The sequence below is a fragment of the Equus asinus genome, chromosome 13 (assembly GCF_041296235.1).
Source record: "Equus asinus isolate D_3611 breed Donkey chromosome 13, EquAss-T2T_v2, whole genome shotgun sequence".
Taxonomy (NCBI): domain Eukaryota; kingdom Metazoa; phylum Chordata; class Mammalia; order Perissodactyla; family Equidae; genus Equus; species Equus asinus.
The window spans coordinates 35,687,421-35,704,823 of record NC_091802.1 but is presented as its reverse complement, the minus strand read 5'-3'; the positions used below and the strand labels follow the sequence as shown (position 1 = coordinate 35,704,823).

The 17,403-nt window shown below is 48.3% G+C and overlaps 1 protein-coding gene across 9 annotated transcripts in view; it reads right to left on the bottom strand.

Moving 5' to 3' along the window:
- Nucleotides 1-11,978: 11,978 nt before the first annotated feature.
- Nucleotides 11,979-17,403, bottom strand: part of SPAG9 (sperm associated antigen 9) — a 126,509-nt gene continuing 121,084 nt past the window's right edge. For all 9 annotated transcript variants that reach the window (XM_044744225.2, XM_044744227.2, XM_044744228.2 and 6 more), the window contains one exon: nucleotides 11,979-15,562. In XM_044744225.2, the coding sequence (XP_044600160.1) occupies nucleotides 15,447-15,562 (116 nt within the window). In that variant the 3' untranslated portion in view covers nucleotides 11,979-15,446. The remainder of the gene's footprint in view (nucleotides 15,563-17,403) is intronic.

Below are 17,403 nucleotides of genomic sequence, written 5' to 3'. Positions count from 1 at the left end.
AGATCAGAAGGCCAGCAGTGGCCCTCACGCCAGCATTCCCGAGCCCCGGGCCAGACCCGGCTCATTCCTTCCACGGGGCAGCCTTCTCAGAGGAGTGTGGTGGCTTCTGGAGGGGCCGGCCTGTCTCAGTCTGCCAGCAGTGACCAGACAATCTGCTCTCATCATCTGGGAGCTGGGTGAAGACCCCTCCCCACCCTCACCTCCTGCAAATATTGTGTGTTGGGGGGGGGACACAAAGAAGCAGAAGTGACTGCTGAGTGAGGGAGCTGGAGAGAGTACTGGGGAGGGGTCCCCTGCCGCCTTGACCTTGGGCCCCGCAGATGCATGGAAGGGACCAGAAGTTCCTGGAACACGAGCCCATCGCCGGGGTGCCCAGTGCCAGCTGTTGCCATCTGCTTGTGGCAAAACGAGAAAAATAGGACAATACAGTGAAGTTTTCCTAAAGCTAGACCTACTCGATCTGAAGTACGGCCCTTTCCCTGGAGCTGTGTATTTTCAGGGTCTGTGCATGTGTGTGTTTAAAAAGGACCTTTTCTTTGACATTTTCTTTAATGTCCTTAACTGAGCAAAATAAAAGACTAGTGACCATGTCAGATCCTAAATCGGCTTTTTGGAAATGTTAGTGACTAAGGAATCCGAATGCCTGGGAATCACGGAGCTGGCCCTGATTCGGCGAGCCCTGGCACGGAGGACTTGTTTTTGAATTCAGGGATGATCTCTGAACAGCTGGAAAACCCCTGGGGGAGGAGAGGTTGGGGTTCCTGCCTGGACTCAGCCCCTCAGCCCTGGATCCCCAGGAAACCTGAGCAGAGGGAACATTAGAGTCACTGCACAGGGAATTCTGAGAAAGGCCTCGGGCTGATTCTCCGTGCTGCACCCCCTCAGCCTCTTCTCTGACCCCCAGCCAGAGGGAATGTACCCTCCAACCTCAGCCCTGCCTCCCCCAGCCCCCCAAGGCTGGATCCAAAATAGCCCAGGCCCCGGAGGAGACGTCATGGGTCAGACTGGCTGCCTGCCCTCAGAGAGGGCATGTCGGTAATGCCCAAGGCCAAATATAGAGGGACACCAGACACCGCTGGGCCACCTAGGGCCTGGGGAGCCCGGCCGGCGTCGCAGGGCCTCCCCCACCCTCATCCCTTCCCAGCCCTGCACCCCCAACCCGGGCTCCGGAGGCCAGCGCCTCCTGGCCAGGCCCACCCAGCCAGGACATGTCCCAGCAAGCCCAGAGCCGAGCTGGAGGCTGGCCCGACGGGGTGCTGGGCCTGGGCTGGGCCTGGGCGTGGGGACACCCCTCCATCTGGGGGTCTCAAAGCACTTTTATAAGCGTCACTTCCCACAGGCTGCTGCCGAGATCAGGAGGCCAAGAGGACCCGGTGTCTCCGGGGGGCCGGCTCCTGCCTCTGTTCCTCCCAGCTCGGGAAGGAGACCAGGCCGTAAACCTGCGGCGTGGGAGGCGTGGGAGGCGGGGGGCGGGCAGGCGGCCAGGTCTAACCCGAGTGAACTCCCGGTGGAATCGAACTGCAAATAATGAGTCCTGATTGCCGAGGTGGCCTCCACCCGCCACTCCCGGGAATTAAAAGTCAAAGGGCAGAGCTGCTGACGCAAATGTCAAGGGAGACACGCGGTGTGGAACAGCTGGGATCCTGCTCCCCGGCCCGCCGCCCAAGGTCGCCGCCCCCAGCGCCCTGGATCCGGCGTCCCCCAGGCTGGGCCCCGAGAGGCCCCCGTTCCCTAGGCGCAGCAGGGAAGGGGGCTCGGCTCCCTCTCCCTCCTCCTGGTTCTGAGGTCAACAGAACTCGATTGGAGGTTCATCAGAAATCCCCGTGCAACGGCGTTGCCGGACGCCTGCTGACGCGGAGAGGCAGCAGCTCGAGTCCTGTGGGCCTTCCCCGCCTCCCCCGCCAACAAGGGGGAGGAAACTTCTGCCGACGGGGGCGCGTGGCTCGCTAACACCTGCTGTGTCCCCTAGGTCGTCCCAGGGCCGGCACACCGTGGGCAGCTGCACCGTGGTCTGTGCACCAGTGGTGACCCCCAGCGGTCAGTGTGGGACTTGACCTTGGACCCAGCACTGAAGCCTCCGCCAGGCCAGGGGCTGGGAAACCCCGGGGGCGCCAGGTTTGGAGATTTGATCTTGGAAGGGAGGTGTTGGCGTTCGGAGGTGGCGTTCGGAGGTGTTTTTCTCTGTGCTGAATTTTCCTAATCGCCCTGTGGCTGGATCTCAGCCTGTGTCCCACTGTGAGCCAGTCAGCCTCAACATGTCTAAGAGGCGCATCATCACTGAGCCCCTACCGGCTCTTCCTCCTGACTTCCCTATTTCTATTAATAGCACCACTACCCTCCCAGTCCCTCAGGCTCCAAACCTCCGTGTCATTGTCCACATCTCCCCACACTGGGCTGGCTGACCGGTCCTGTCCCTCCTCACCGTGCAGGTCATTCTTCCACCCCTCCCCCGATACTCATGGCCACTGCCCCAGTCAATGGACCTCTCACCTGAGCTACTGTCATCCTCGACAATGCCACTGGGTCAGACCTGGCTATGTGACCGGTCCCTTCCACTTACTGGCTGTGTGACCTTGGGCAAGCTACTTAACTTCTCTGAGCTCAACTTCCTCAGCTGTAAAATGAGGATAATAATTACAGTCCCTACCTCATAGAGCACTGCATGAATTGTGATGTATGTGAAGACCCTGACACATAGGAAATGCTCAGTGACTGTGAATTATTAGAGATCATCCATCCAATCCAACTCTTCCATTTTACAAACAAGGAAACTGAGGCTCAGAGAGCTGGAAGGAGAGCTAACATCTGGCATGGTGTCTTTACAACTTGCTACAGGGGTCCAGCCGGGTGGCACAGTGGTTAAGTTCACACGTTCTGCTTCGGTGGCCTGGGGTTTGCCGGTTCGGATCCTGGGTGTGGGCCTACACACCATACTGTGGTAGGCATCCCACATATAAAGTAGAGGAAGATGGGCATGGATGTTAGCTCAGGGCCAGTCTTCCTCAGCAAAATGAGGCGGATTGGTGGCAGATGTTAGCCAGGGCTAATCTTCCTCAAAAATAGAATAAAATAAAAATAAAACTTGCTACAGAGCAGGGGGAGTGGAAGTTCCTGGAGTCTTGAAGCTCCTCCACCACTGCCCGCATCATCGCGATCTGGAACCCAGATCCAAAGGCCCCCTGCTGAGTTCACGGGGCACACCCTCCTGCCTTCAGGGGCAGGCATGCTTGGGTGAGTGCTGAGGTCGCAAATACCTTCTGGGATGAGACAACTACAGGTTGTCCAGCGGCTGTGAGTCAGGGAGACCCATCTGCAAGGTGACGAGTGAGGCTGGGCACTCAGGCCGCAGGGGTGCTGGGCATGCAGGGGTCGTGCCAGACGTCAGACATCCAAATAGGGTGGGCACCTCCTCCCGCAACAACCCCGCCCTCACACTCCTCCCCCAGCTCCCACTCACCCCCTCCAGTGCCCAGGCCTTCGCGTGGGGGTCCGTGGGGGCAGGGCAGGCTGCCTCCCGTCCAGATATTCCAGGCGGACGTTCTGAACAGTCCCTCGTGAATGAGCACCTGGGGGCCATACGCTACTTGAAACTAAAGGTGGGAGCCCTGTTCTGGGGACAGGTTCTCAAAGGGGACTTCTCTCCACAAAGAGAAGATGATCAAGAGCAGCAAGAGCAGATGATCCAGGTTCAAACATGGGCCTGTCCTAGAGTCCTAGGACACCTCCTGTCTAAGCCAGAGGTTCTCAAACAGGTTTTGCTCCTGGGGACACCTGGCAATGCCTGGAGACATGTTTGGTTGTTATACTGGGAGGGAGGGTGTGCATGACCTACTGGCATCTAGTGGGGAGAGGCCAAGGGTGTTGCTAAATATCCTACAATGCACACAGCACAGACACACAACGAAGAACATTCCAGCCCCCGTGTCAGTAGTACAGCGGCCTCGAGGAGGAAGGGAGGCCGTGCCTGTGAAGAACCCGGGACTGGGCCTGGCTCATGCTCTGTGTTGGCAAGGGACCTTTCTTTTCTAAGGCCGTCTCTCAGCCTGGACACCCAAGCCAGTGGGCAGAGGTGGAGTGGGCATATACTCACATGAGAATTCTGAGAAATGATCTTGGTGTTTCTGCCACACCCAGCCTGGGGCAGAGTTTCTAGAAGAGTCTGGTGCTCACTCATGAACCCTTTCAACAAGGACAAAGCAGGCCCTGGAAGGAGCGGCCCGCCCTCGGGCTGCTCACCCTGCCACCTCCAGCAGGCCTCCCCGTGACCCATCACCCACCCCTCTCACTTGCATTTGTGAGGGAGAGAGGGGAGAGGATGGGGCAGAAGCCCTCCTCCGAGCTCTCCTCAGACCCGCCAAGGCCGCGCAGGGAGGAGGATGTGCTAGCGGCAGCCCTGCACAGAGGCAGGGACGGCTCCAGGGCACCTTCGAAGGTGTGTGAAGCTGAGTCAAGGAGCTGGCAAGCCCTCCTGCCACTCACCTCAGCAGGCAGCTGGTTCTCCTTCAGCCTCAGCAGCTGTGGGGTCAAGTGTCTGCTCTACAGAAGCTGGTCCCAGATAAGCCACCGCCTTCTTCCCTGGGATGGGGTGGTGTAGCCCCATCAGAACCCCCACACCCTGGCCCCTGAGCTCCGCTTTGCTGGTTTACCCAATTCAAGTAAAATGGATTATCGGATTACGGTCGGAGTGGGTGGAAGGGTCAGGTCGATCGACAGAGACGGGACTCTTAGACCCCTTTCTGACACTGCTCATTTGTGGGGTCTGGGGGATTGGGGCATTGCAATCACACCCTCTCCCCTCGGGTCTCAATTTCAGGCACGTGTTTAATGGGGCACACCACCTTCCAAACCTTCGGTGTCAGGCTGTGTGGGGGTGGGGCTTCTGTCTGCGTCTGGAAGCCCAGCTGACTTCACGACAAGCCCAGACACGCAGCTGTTTCTGAAACAGAAGCCGCAGCGGTGGGGGAAGCGCCAAGCGCCGAGGCTGGGGGCAGAGAGGAGACCCCCGGACACCAGACTGATGTGTACAGTTAACAGGGCCTAACCAAAGGGTCTGCACTGCGTCTCCAGGTGGGAGCTGCCTCCTGCCATGGGAGTCTTCTCTGGGGAAACGTTTTTGTCTTGATTGGAAATTTCTTCCTGACGTGTGACATGTGACCTTCACCTCTTCTTCTAGAGCTTGGTTCTGCTGCCAGGCTGAGGCTGCCCACCTCCCCCGAAGTCCCCTCCCCTCCAATACTCTGTTCCTTCCCAGGGATGCTCAGAGGCTGCAGGGCATCTTGCCTTATGCTGGTCCTCCCCTGCAGGGACGCCAAAGCTGGGGGAGGGGCACCTGGGCCTGTCTGGCTTCCTGCCCAAGGTATGATCCCGTTGTGAAAGTTCTGGGCCTAGGCCCCTAAGGAGGGGTTTCTCCCAAGCACCCTCATCCCTCTGGTCCCTCCAGCTTTCTCCTCATCTCCCGATGCCACAAATCTTCTGATGCCCTCCCTTCCCCACCACGCTTCTCCCCTAGGCCCTGCCCTTCCTCAGCCAGCTTTACCCTGGGCAATCCCAGCTGGGGGCATCTGGCCTGTGGCTTTGCACAGGAGGCGGGAGGAGCATGCAGAAGCTCCAAATGGTGTGTGGGTGGTGGGCGCTGTCTCCCTGACCCCAGCGGGATGAGGGCCAGGAGGTGTGTATGGGGCCTGTCTGCTGGAATTTGGGGCATTCATATCCACCTGAGCGCCCTGGGGCAGCCCTGAAACCTCTCAGGCATTGAAATCCCGGGGATTGAGGATGGCAAATGCTGCTGAGACGCCCCTCTCCTCCAGGCGCGAGCGTGTGTGTGTGTGTGTGTGTGTGTGTGTGTGTGAGAGAGAGAGAGAGATAGAGCGATAGAGCGAGAGAGAGAGAGAGAGAGAGAGAGAGAGAGAGAGAGAGAGAGAGACAGACAGACAGACAGAGACAGAGACAGAGAGACACAGAGAGACACAGAGAGACAGAGAGAGAGAGAGAGAGGGAGAGAGAGTGTAGCCCAGGCTGGCTCTGTCTGCATGTCCTGACTGGGGCCGCCTCTGGTCTACAGCACCTGGAGGCCATGGGGGAGGCAGCCAGGGTCCTTTACCCTGTGCACTCCCTGGCTCCCCATCCCACCCAGACTGGCCTCAACCCCTCCCAAGTGCTGGCTGGCCTTGTGTGTGGGGGGGTTGCCTGCCCTCATTAATGCGGTAATGTCTCACTCTCCCCTTCCCCATCAAGATCCAACAGCTTCTTGCAACTAACTTTGGTGGGGAGGGTGGTGAGGGGATGGGTAGCAAGCCCTAATCTCCATTTTTCACTCCTAATGTTTAGAATCATATGGTGGAATGGGATCCTAGAACTCATGTGGCCCAACCTTGTCATTTTACAGAATAGAAAACTGAGGGTCACAGAGAAAATGACAGCCTAAAGCTGGTGGCTACTCAGAGCAGCCTGGGACGGCGGTCTGAGCTTCCTGGGACGAGGCCTGGTGTCTGGGTGCCCTGTAACTCAGCAGGCCCCTCGGGAGTCGCCCCACGGTGGTGCGGGGGAGAGCAGACTGCAGAGTGGACTTGGGGATTTATTCCAGTCACAGATGCTCTCCCTCTAATCCTCACCCCCTCCTTTTTCCTTTTCGGCAGCAGTTATAAAATCCAGGAAATAAATGTGGATTGATGGCCTATAAAGGGCTTAGTTAGTGCTGTGACCTGCCGAGTTATGTAACTCCTATTATCAGCCTTGGATGAAGTTTCCATTGAAGCAACTCACTAAGCCGATTCCGTGACATTTCCTTTAGCCTTGTTCAGAGGTGGCTGTGGCAGAAATTCCTCTGCAACTTCAAAGACCAGAAATTGGTGGTGTGGATGCTTTCAAAAATTCCCTTCTTTAATCCTTCGGGCCAGTGTTTCACCCACATCAGCCCCTGTTCACCTCGGCAGTGGTCCCAGGCTCTGGACCTCCTGCCTTCCCTTTGGGTCCCTGGGCTATAGGCTGACTGAGAAAAGGTGAAAGAAAGGAGTGAGAACCCAGGGATATGAGAATCTAGAGGCAGCCTAGTAGAAAGAGCACTAACCCAAGAGTCAAGATTTTTAGTCTGATCTCTGCTGTTGAATAACAGCCACACTGGGCCTCAGCTTGCTTGTTAGTAAAGTGAACTAGTTTACCTTATCTGTACAATTTGACTCCCAGCAGGCACCCTCCTTGGTCTGGTTTGGCCTGCCTTGCTGGGGTGGCCAGCCCAGTGAGGATGAAGGGGACAGATGAGGGGCTGGCAGCCTTCAGTGCTAACACGTGGAAGCCTAGTACTAACATGGCGCCACCTTGCGTTCAAAAGGGAGCAGAGCCCAGCCTCTCTAGCAAGGCAGCTTTCCAAGCAAGTTCATTTCCCATTCCCCCCACCCCACCTTTCCTGCTCTGGGAGGGGGTGGTACTGAGAAGCCAAGGATCCTCCCTAATTAAGTGTAACCTCTCAGCCCTTCTCTCTTTCTCCAAAGTGATGCCAAAGGGGGCCTAGGGAGAAGCTCTCTGAAGGCTCAGCTGCCGTCCTAAAGTAGACTTTTGGAGACCTCTTCCCAGGTTTGAGAAGGAAAAGATGGATACCTGTCCAAGGGAGTGGAAGACCCAGAGAACTTAACAGTGTCTCTCTTCCTAATTAAGACATATTCCTCCCATTCATGGAAGTGATGCCTTGATGCCTCAGGGACAAACTGGTGCATCAAACAAAGTAGCTGGTTTGTACCAAGTGGTACAGGCTGCGTGAATTCCCTCCATAAGGATCTGGCTGGGCATGAAGGCTGTTAGTCCATACAACCCAAACTGTACACGGCACCGATGATCCCCCCCTCAAAGAATGTCACCTTAGAAGTAGCCTTCGAGCTCATCTGAGCCAAGCCCTGGCTTTTACTGATAAGGAAACTGAGTCCAGAGAGAGATGACAACTTTGGATGCATCAGCGGCAGGGAGGGGCTACACCTATGATTCCTTATCGTGACTTGGTTTTTGAGATGCTGATATCTGGTTCACATCATATCACACCAGAGGACTCTTTGGAAGAAAGGGCTGTCATCTTGGGGCCCCAGAAACATGGCCTTAACACGGGGGAGGATGGTCTGATAAACCCGCAGTTGGGCAAAGCCCAGGACTGGGGCTCTAAATCAGCCAAAGCTGCCGAGAGGCATCTGCCCACAGGCATCTGCCCACTGTCGGCTCCTCTCCACCCAGGCTCCTCCAGGAAGGAAAAATGCTTGAGATGCCTCTAAGAATCAGTACTGGAGTCTTTTTTGGTGAAGAACATGCTAAACTTTTGCTCCTAGTTCCTTCCTTACAGCCCCAGGTAAATTCTCCACGATAGAAATGTAGACTGGCTACAAAATAAAAGCCCGTTTCCACAGAAGCCTAACAGGCTGAAATGCAGCAAAAGGTGAGCCGCTGAAAATTCACCCCAGGATTTGTCACTTGTCTGGGCTAGCCAAAGGTCAGGCAAAGTCAGCTGGACGAGAAAAGACAACAGGAAAAGACATCGAGGCCTCCGAGGGGGGAGGATACAAATATTTGTTTACTGGTGAGTAGCACTGTACATGATCTCATTTAATCTTCCCAACAATCCTGTGCGGAAGATAGCATTCTACAATACTCCTGATGAAGAAATTCATTTTTGAAAGACCGCTCCACTCTCTTTGGGCGTGAGATGTCCTAAAAAATCTTAACAGATGGAGGTTTGCTTTCTCGCTCGGGCAGAGCAATGCTAAGCTTTTTAATCATGCAGAAAGCATATGACCCTCCCTGCCACCATTCTAGACTCTGCCGTGCATCTCATGTTAATATTTGATTTAGTTCTGTACGTCTGCTCTCTACCCGCTTATATGCAGTGACTGGAAGTTTAATTCTTGTCATAAAGCATTATGAGCAAGAGATACTGAATAAATATGTTTTGATGGCATCTAAAATGTCAAACTTACCACTATTTTCATGCTTCAATATGTCCCTCAGTGTGCCTGGATAGGAATGAAATTAATTCTTAGATGCAAAAGGGAATATGGGTCTCCTCCTGTGTTTAATTTTCACGAAACACTCTTTTTCCCTAAATTGGGGAGGGTGGGGCAACATAGAAAGGTATTCCTTGAAAGGTCCAACAGGCCTAAGGCCTCTGCTTCCTAACACAATTATTTTAGGACAGACCAGGTCTAGGACACTGATAAATAGACTGGAAATAAGAATACTGTGCATTAAATAAGCATTGAAGACAGTTTTTCTCTCGTTTTCATCACATTATAAAATAGCCAAAGCAGGTACCATACCAATATCATTTAACTAATGCTTCTAACATCCAGCAACAATACTAGATGACACTTTGCCAGTTCCGTGTCCACTTCCCTCTCTTGTCCTAACCTCCCTGACGGCGTCTTACTCATCCGCACAGAGCTGGCAGCGATGCAGCTCTGAAGCCTGCTGTTGAGTGCCTTGTAGGGGCAGGTGGCGTGCTGGCTGCATTACTTCACTCAGCCAGCACAACCACCCTTTGGGGGTCACTCCCCTTTTATAGTAAGGAAATGGAATAGTTAAGTGACTAGTGAAGGGTCACAAAATTAGCAAACAGTAGACCCAGGCTTCAAACCCAGGGCTCCTGACCCGAGATCCAGGACTTTCCCCAGCACACCTGCGGTGGCCTCCAGCGTGGAGCTCACCTGGTTATCCCCCGTAAGGGCCATGAGCCTTTCCTGCTCTCTGCTGCCTGCTTACTAAGGAGCAAGGCCCTCCTAGGCCAGGCCTCTGGATCCCCTGAGGACCACAATCCACTCCAAAGCGTTGCTGTGCCAATCACCTTTGAATGTATGGAGTAAATACTTTGAGAAAACTAGTAGATGTTATGCAAATGCAAGCTAGTCATGATAACAACTAAAGGGTTATGGCTTTTCTCCATTAAACAATAGCCTTATCAAGTGAATGGGAGATGAAATATTTCCTTTAAGCTTTTAACGTAGCAATAAGTTCAAAGTACCCTAAGCTTCAATTACCCATGAATCAAAAACAGCATTGGGTTGAGCCTGGGGTGAGCCTGCTGGCAGGTCACCATGTGCTGGTAATAACCGGCTAAGAATGAATGAAGCTTTGTGCTCCTGGAAAACAGATGTTTGTGAATCCAGCTGGGCTGCTTGAGTGCCTCTTAAGCAGCTGTTCCCAATGGAAGGATCGGAATCACCTGGGTAACTGTTTTTCCAAATATACCAGTACAGTGTGGTACTCCTGAGGTGAGAGGAAGAAGGAATAATTTCATTCTGGAACTAGCCCTGGGGTGATTCTGGCCACACGCCCTCTCCTGGCCTGTGAGAGCTGCGACTTTTACATGAAGCTGTGGGCCTCCCTGAGCTGGGGATCATTGGTCTACCTCTCCTTTGAGGCCTTAAATCAAATCATAACTACTTTTTGACTGTGGGTGAGACCCAATGTTCTACTTGGACATAAAAGCAAGGAGCTAAGCTATGCGCCTCCTTTTGTACAGTGTGGTTCTGATAAACTGGAAACTCTAAGTAATCAAATCCCACTCACCAGAGAGCTTGGCCTCATGGGGGATTGGGCAACCCTGGTCTGCAAGCAGGTATGGTTGGTATCTGTACAGACAACACACTGAGGCAAATGAGAGCCAGGGTCACTGAACCAGAGGGCATTAGGGTTGGTATTTTGTTCAGACCACCTGGAGAAACCACTCTCCTTTAACATACCAGAGAACTAAGGTCCAAAGATGTTAATGCGACATTCCTCAACCTAAGCCACATAGCACACTTACCTAGGACACTTCACAGACACCTGGGTCCAGACCCCACAAGAGTCTGATTCAGCAGGTCTCGGGTGGAGTTTTATGCCTTTATGGGTGACTCTGGGGTGCCGTTAAAGGGACCTGCCTGGGGTCACTGTAGGGGTAGAGTCTGGACGGGTCTACAGCCTTCTTTCCCACTCTACCACTCTGTCTCTAAAGGAAATGAGTTTAAACTGAACTGTGTTAATTACCGAATATTTAAGGTATTCTGAGAAGTCCCCTAACTACACGAGGGCTCTCACACCTACAGGGAATGTGAGAGGCTGGGGTTGGATGAGGAAGAGCTTGGGGCCTAAGCAGCATCTCCTCACCAAGGTTTGAAAGAAAGTTTCCCCACTGGGTAGGACTGCAGGCTACCATTCCAGTTAGAAAGACAGCGCTCCTGTCCTGTTCCCCCATCAAACCTACAATGAATGTCTCCTGTCCTGTGCTGCTACTCCAGCTTTTCACCGGAAACTGGCTGGATCAGGAAGATGACGGAATGAGGCTGAAAGGAACTAATCGGTTTCCAAAACAATGACTTGGTAAGCCCCAGACGACTAAAGGGCAGTTAGGTAAGGTCCGGTACAGCAGGAATGAGCCAGGCTGTGAATTATATTCAGAGCATCCAACCTCACTGGATAAACGGCTGTGCCTTCATCTAGTGAACTGTCCTATTAACATGCCAGTCAGGGCTACTTATACTATCACGTCAGAGCCCCATATTTCTTGTAAACAAAATACCCTGGATTTGACTAAATACCACTGCACTGAATATGGATTCACCTTGTGCTACCACATGATTAGTTTCATAATCATCCTTCCTTGCAGAGTCTCTCCCAAGCAAAGGGATCACAAATAGGCACACCATATTATTACCATCGACATTAGTCTGCCTCTTATTACTGAGTAAGCTGGCAAATGGTAGTCTCATGTGTGGGCTGTTACTCAGCACACCGACACTTCTAGAAAGCCCTATGGTCTATTACTCATATCTCATTTGAACACGTGAGCCAAGCAGACATGTTCTTCATGTATTCCCCACTGCTTACCTTGAGCCAGTGCCAAACAGTGACAGTCCCTCAGATATGGCATGTTTGATGGGGTAAGATTATTGGACCCTCAAATGAAAACCAAGTTCAAAACCCCAAGGAAAGGCAAAAACAAAACAAAATACACTGGACCTCACATGTTTCATATACATATTTATATATATTTCATGTACAAAGTTACATTCCGAACCCCAGGGATTCCATGATAGAAATAAATACTGAAATAACTACATTGCTAAATGAGCTTTTGGCTCATAGAAATGAAGCCTCAGCCTCTAAGAGACAGCAAGTGGGACACTCTAGAACCCAGTTTTCAGATTATAGAGGCGAGTAAAATTCTGGATAAAATGTCTAGAACAAAAAACAAATTCAGAACATAATATGGTTAAAATATATTCAAACATTGTGAAATGTACGACAAAATTAATAATAAAAACTTAATTTTTTTTAAGAGAAAGAAAAAGACATTTAGTGTTACAAAATAGCATAACCCTGTTAGAAAAGCATTTATGATTTCCACATTTAATTCTCTCTTCTCTACTCTTCCCATGTTACAAACTGGGACCAAATGAGTCCCTTTGTCAACATGATCAATTAAGAAGAGCCTAAATCTTGTTGAGTCCTTTGGTAACGGTCATAATACTCACAAGGAAATAAATATTCAGTTCCACAGCATTTGCAAGACACACGTTCTTCAGGACAGTTAATATTATGAGACAATTGTTTTGCTTTGTTTTGTTACTAAGGCAGCCTATGTTAAAGGGTCTATTCTCAAATGTAGGAAGACCTTTACAAGAAATGAACAATACATCAACTGAGAGAATGTACTTTAACCTTTCTATGCCAACACACTTAATCTGAAAAGTTATGTGCTGCATAGTTTGTGCTCAAAACATTTTACACTCTCAACAAGCTGCAGCTATTAAGATATTCATTCCTATTTTAAAAATTTAGATCCACACAAGTTAGAGAAAAACACTCTCAAAACTGAAGTCCTAGAGAATACCCTCCCTTTGCCTCACAGGGATTTTACCCTGCATTTAACAGAAAGCACTAGGTCAACGTATACGATACTGCCATCTCTGTAGATCAGCAACGGTCAAACGTTGGCAATTTCACATGGTTCAACCTCACACACAGCCCAAGCGTGATGAAACGAGACAGTTCTCAGTATCCCTTATTTCTTCCAACAGGGTAAACGTTTTCTCAGGGAGAGACCGACCTGAGGCACTCGAGCCTCTTCTCTGCCCCTGGCGTGGCAGCCACAGGCAGCTTCCACCTTCCACCTTGCTGCTTGCAAGCTGACATTTTGGCATTTTCTTCCAAAGGTTATCTCCTTGACCAAAGTGAATATTACAAGAATATAAACCTATTCTTGGGGAAAGGGGGGAAGTAAAGCAATCTGTAGAAAATATTTAACTGAAATTACGAACATAAGGACAAGCCCTTAAAACGAATTGTACAGACGTTCTTGTACTCTCTCTAATCCCTGAAGTTAACTAACAGGGCCACAGATAATCTGACAGCTTTAGATAAAATAACTACATACCTATATTCCTTAAGTTAAAGCCAGTAAATTGAAAAAGAGTAATTAGAACCATTGTAACATGTTTGTGTTTTTTCATCTCTAACTCCTGATTTCCCACGTGACATTCAGTTGTATAAACATGTAAAAGACTGAAGAGCAACAGGGTCTGACTCTGGGATATTTACTTCTTGGGATTAAAATTCCCAAACACTTTGGTGTCTCTTTTTTTAATGAATTTATACAATATCCTCCCAAAATATTTAATATGTGGGTTTTTTAAAGGTATTGCCAAAAATGGTTCAGATGTAAAATAAAATAAAAACATAGCTTACGAGCTATGGAAAAGTGGCCTAAATTTTGGTGCCCTGAAGAAAATTGACTAAGTATCTCAAGCAAAAAATTATCCTTTTAATACAGCTGTTACCAAAAGAGTTTTTTTCATCCAGCCGTCTAAAGTGGCCACAATTTTACTTTGTACACAATGTGCTTATAGACACATGTGGCCAAATGGATCCAAAGGCCTCCTCTGGCTCATTAAATCCCATGTATTTTATAATCTAGTCATCATGTATATGCTTAAAAGTCACTGGGGTACTTTTTACAAATATCTTTGCATGACAGTTCAGGAAAAAAAGTCCCTGGTACGTAAGAATGCTTAGACAGTCTGAGGCCTGTGTTTGCTTTCTCCTCCTTGAAGCAGTCCTGATGATTGGGGGGCATTTATCCAATAGGTTTACAGTTTTAAAATAGCACTTAACTTTATTTTTAGCTTTGCTTAAAGTAATGGATAAGAGATCATAAATCACACACTTTCAAGAAGGTTGAGGGAAAAAAACTGCAGCATAATGGTTTTTAAAAACTTATTAAACAAGAATGTCAGTTAGACTATTTTTTAAACGGGCACTGAGAGTGAAAATATGTAATGTCAACTTTCACTTTACGGTATCTTGGCTTTGTCTTGTTCCCCTTCCTAGTTTTCTTCTTTGAAGATGGCATTTTAATCTCAAAAGGGCACAAGAGCTTAAATAATGTGTCATTTACATACAAAATATCCAGTGCTAGCTGTTCTGTAGTTTTATACAGAACAAAAAACAACACCATTTCTAATCAAATCCCTCATTCAGTTCGTCAGGCTGCTATCCATCACCAGTACAGCTTTACTCTTATTAACTGCTAAGGGCAGTCCAAGAACAACTGGTAAACAGGTGAATTTTTTTACATGGAAAAAACTCAACCAACCACCACCGCCTGCTGGTACAAGGAATCCAACACAATTTCCTTAAAAAAAACTCTCCCGTTGCTGAAGTGTATCTTCTAAGCATTATAAATAATAAACTTTTCAGACATGTCAGTATGAAAATGAGCAAGACTAGTCTCAAAAAAAAATTTCAGAATATTCAGAGAAGCAGGCCTCATAAACTTTAGAGCTCTAATAAGTCAGAAACAGGAAACTTTTATTTAAATAGTGTAGTCTTAATTTCTTTAATATAAAACCCCCCCAAAATCTGATGAAAACAAAGTTTTATATACCATATAAACAAGATTTGTCAGATTTGAAAGTGAAAGTTAAAGTAATTTACAGTTAGCTTTTAGCCCTCTTGGGACATTTAGATAAATCCTGATAATCCACCTGAAGTTAGCTTGTGTCAATTTTATAATACACTGGGGGAAACTTTACTATTGTACTTAATGGTACAGTTTCATTTATCAAGTGTTTCCACTATTTCCATTATTAGTGACAGCTAAAAAGTGACCCCATCAAACTAAATGAGTGACATTAACTGTGGCAGAGTAAACCACATCTGGATTGCTTTCTATAATTCACCAGTTTGCAGAAAGTAAACATTCTTGATTTGTTCACAATATCCTGAAAATGCCTATAACACTGGCGCAGTAAAACAGCTAGTTCCTGTATTGTGACGGTAGGACAGATTTTGTAGTATAAAGTTAACAGGAAAAAAAATGCTCGCACATTATGTGGTGAAACTTATTTCACAAAGAGAGCATTAAATAAAGGGGAAAAGGGAAAATAAACCATGCAGAAGAGACGGCTTCCCCGTCTCCACCCGTTTCCTATGGCTCACTCACTGCCATACATCACTTGCCACACTATCAAGTGACTCCTTTCTGCTTTGGCGACAGAAGGTTCAAGTGGAAGATCCTCTCCAAGAAGTTCTGATTCTCCACCTTCATCACCTGGTGGATGATATGGAGACTCAAGTTAGGTCGAGATGAAATATGCAGGCCCATGTACATCCGACACACGCTCGTGGTTAGTGCTGAACAGTACGCACAAAACTTGTCTGACCCCCATTGCAGAGAACACAGTAAAAGAAATGCCATCAGTCAGAATCTTCGCTGCCTGACTTCCGAAAAGGTTAATTCATTTTTCAGACTACATTTATCAAAGTGAGTTCACCATACTATGTTGGAAACACATCCCAATATGTCTGCATACGGAAGTTAACAGAAATGGGAAGCTAAGAAGGCAAAGCTGTCCAATTCTGTGTTCATCCAAAATGGACAGTCTAATCTTGTTTTTTCAAACTAAGAATTGAGACTACACAGTACTATACATGCGAAAGCATGGGGATAGAGCCCACAAACGAACTAAACCCAAACAACTCCAGCTTCTTGTCAGTCACAGTGAAGTTCTCCACTCTAAGGTAACTGATGCAAGTGCACGGAAATGGAACTGTCTCCCTGCAGCACTGTGAGACAGCAGCTCCATCACCACTTGGGGTTTGCCTTCCATGATCTTCAAGTTTAGGGGTGGTTATGAACTAACAGCGTATGGTGCAGATGAAGAAATGAGGCAGTGCTACAGATAGGTTACAGGTTCTTCTGGGAGTAGCTGAGTGAATTCGACAAATGAGGTCCTGATCAAAGACACTGCTCTGGAAGGCCCAGTGCTAGCAGACCATTCTCCTCTCTGCAAATGCAAAGTAACTGGTTTCGTTGTTGCAAAGCAGGGTTATTCTGGTAGGAACAGAATCATTTCAAAGTGCTTTAAATAAGTGACTATTGGTGGAGAATTCCGTTATAGAGAGGGACTTCACTTGGCTGGGGTGATTCCAGCACAAACCAGTGACAACTCATCCAGCAGGATAGTTTCTTCAGTAGAATTCTACAAACTTACATAACAAGGGACGAAGATATAACGCTAATCTACTAGAATTTGGTAGTGTCTCATCTGAATTTCAGCTGGCAAAAGAAAACACTGATACTGTTAACTAGAAACAGTAGAAGAGAAAAAATCCTAAAACTTTGCATTTTTCTCTGCAGGCCAAACTCTCCCTTACCCAACCCCTAGGGGCCTTTCCACCAGGATGTCAAACTGTGGACAGGAGCATGCTTTAAAAGGCTCAAGACAAAATCCACTTTCTGAGCTGAAATACAATACAATGTAAAAAGTTAAATTTGGTTTTTAAATTTAAAAAAATTACAATGATAACGACAAATTAATTGGCTGAGACAAAAGGTTGTTGGCATTTGTTTTTTGAGTTGTTTTGTTTTGAAGGTTCTATTTTTAAAAACTACCATTTCCTAGGGTCTCTAAATCCTACTTAATTAAACCATTAAAAATATGGGACTGTTGGGATCAATTTCTCATTGCTAAAACATAACAGGAAATGAAAAAGGAAATGGAAGAAAAAATCAAATTCAATTTTTTAAAAAGGCATGTATACTATCAAAATTAACCCTTGCTTTAAGACAAGTCCGTTTTTCAGGCTGGATTAATTAGAGTTTACTGACAAACCTGGTTAAGCAATTTTTATGCTATTTTCAGGATCCACAATGGAAGGAATTTTTAGTGGAAATGGAAAAACCACAAAGATTTTACTAACATTCTCCTTAGTATGGTTCCAATTGCCATGTTGTACTCCAAGAAAAACCTCTAAAAATCAGCCCAGCCAAGTAAAGTTGCTCTCTATAAAGGATTCTCCACCAGCAGTCAATTATTGAAAACACTTTGAAATGACTCCATTCCTTCTGACATCACCAGAATCAATCAATTCCTAAACTTAATGTTAATA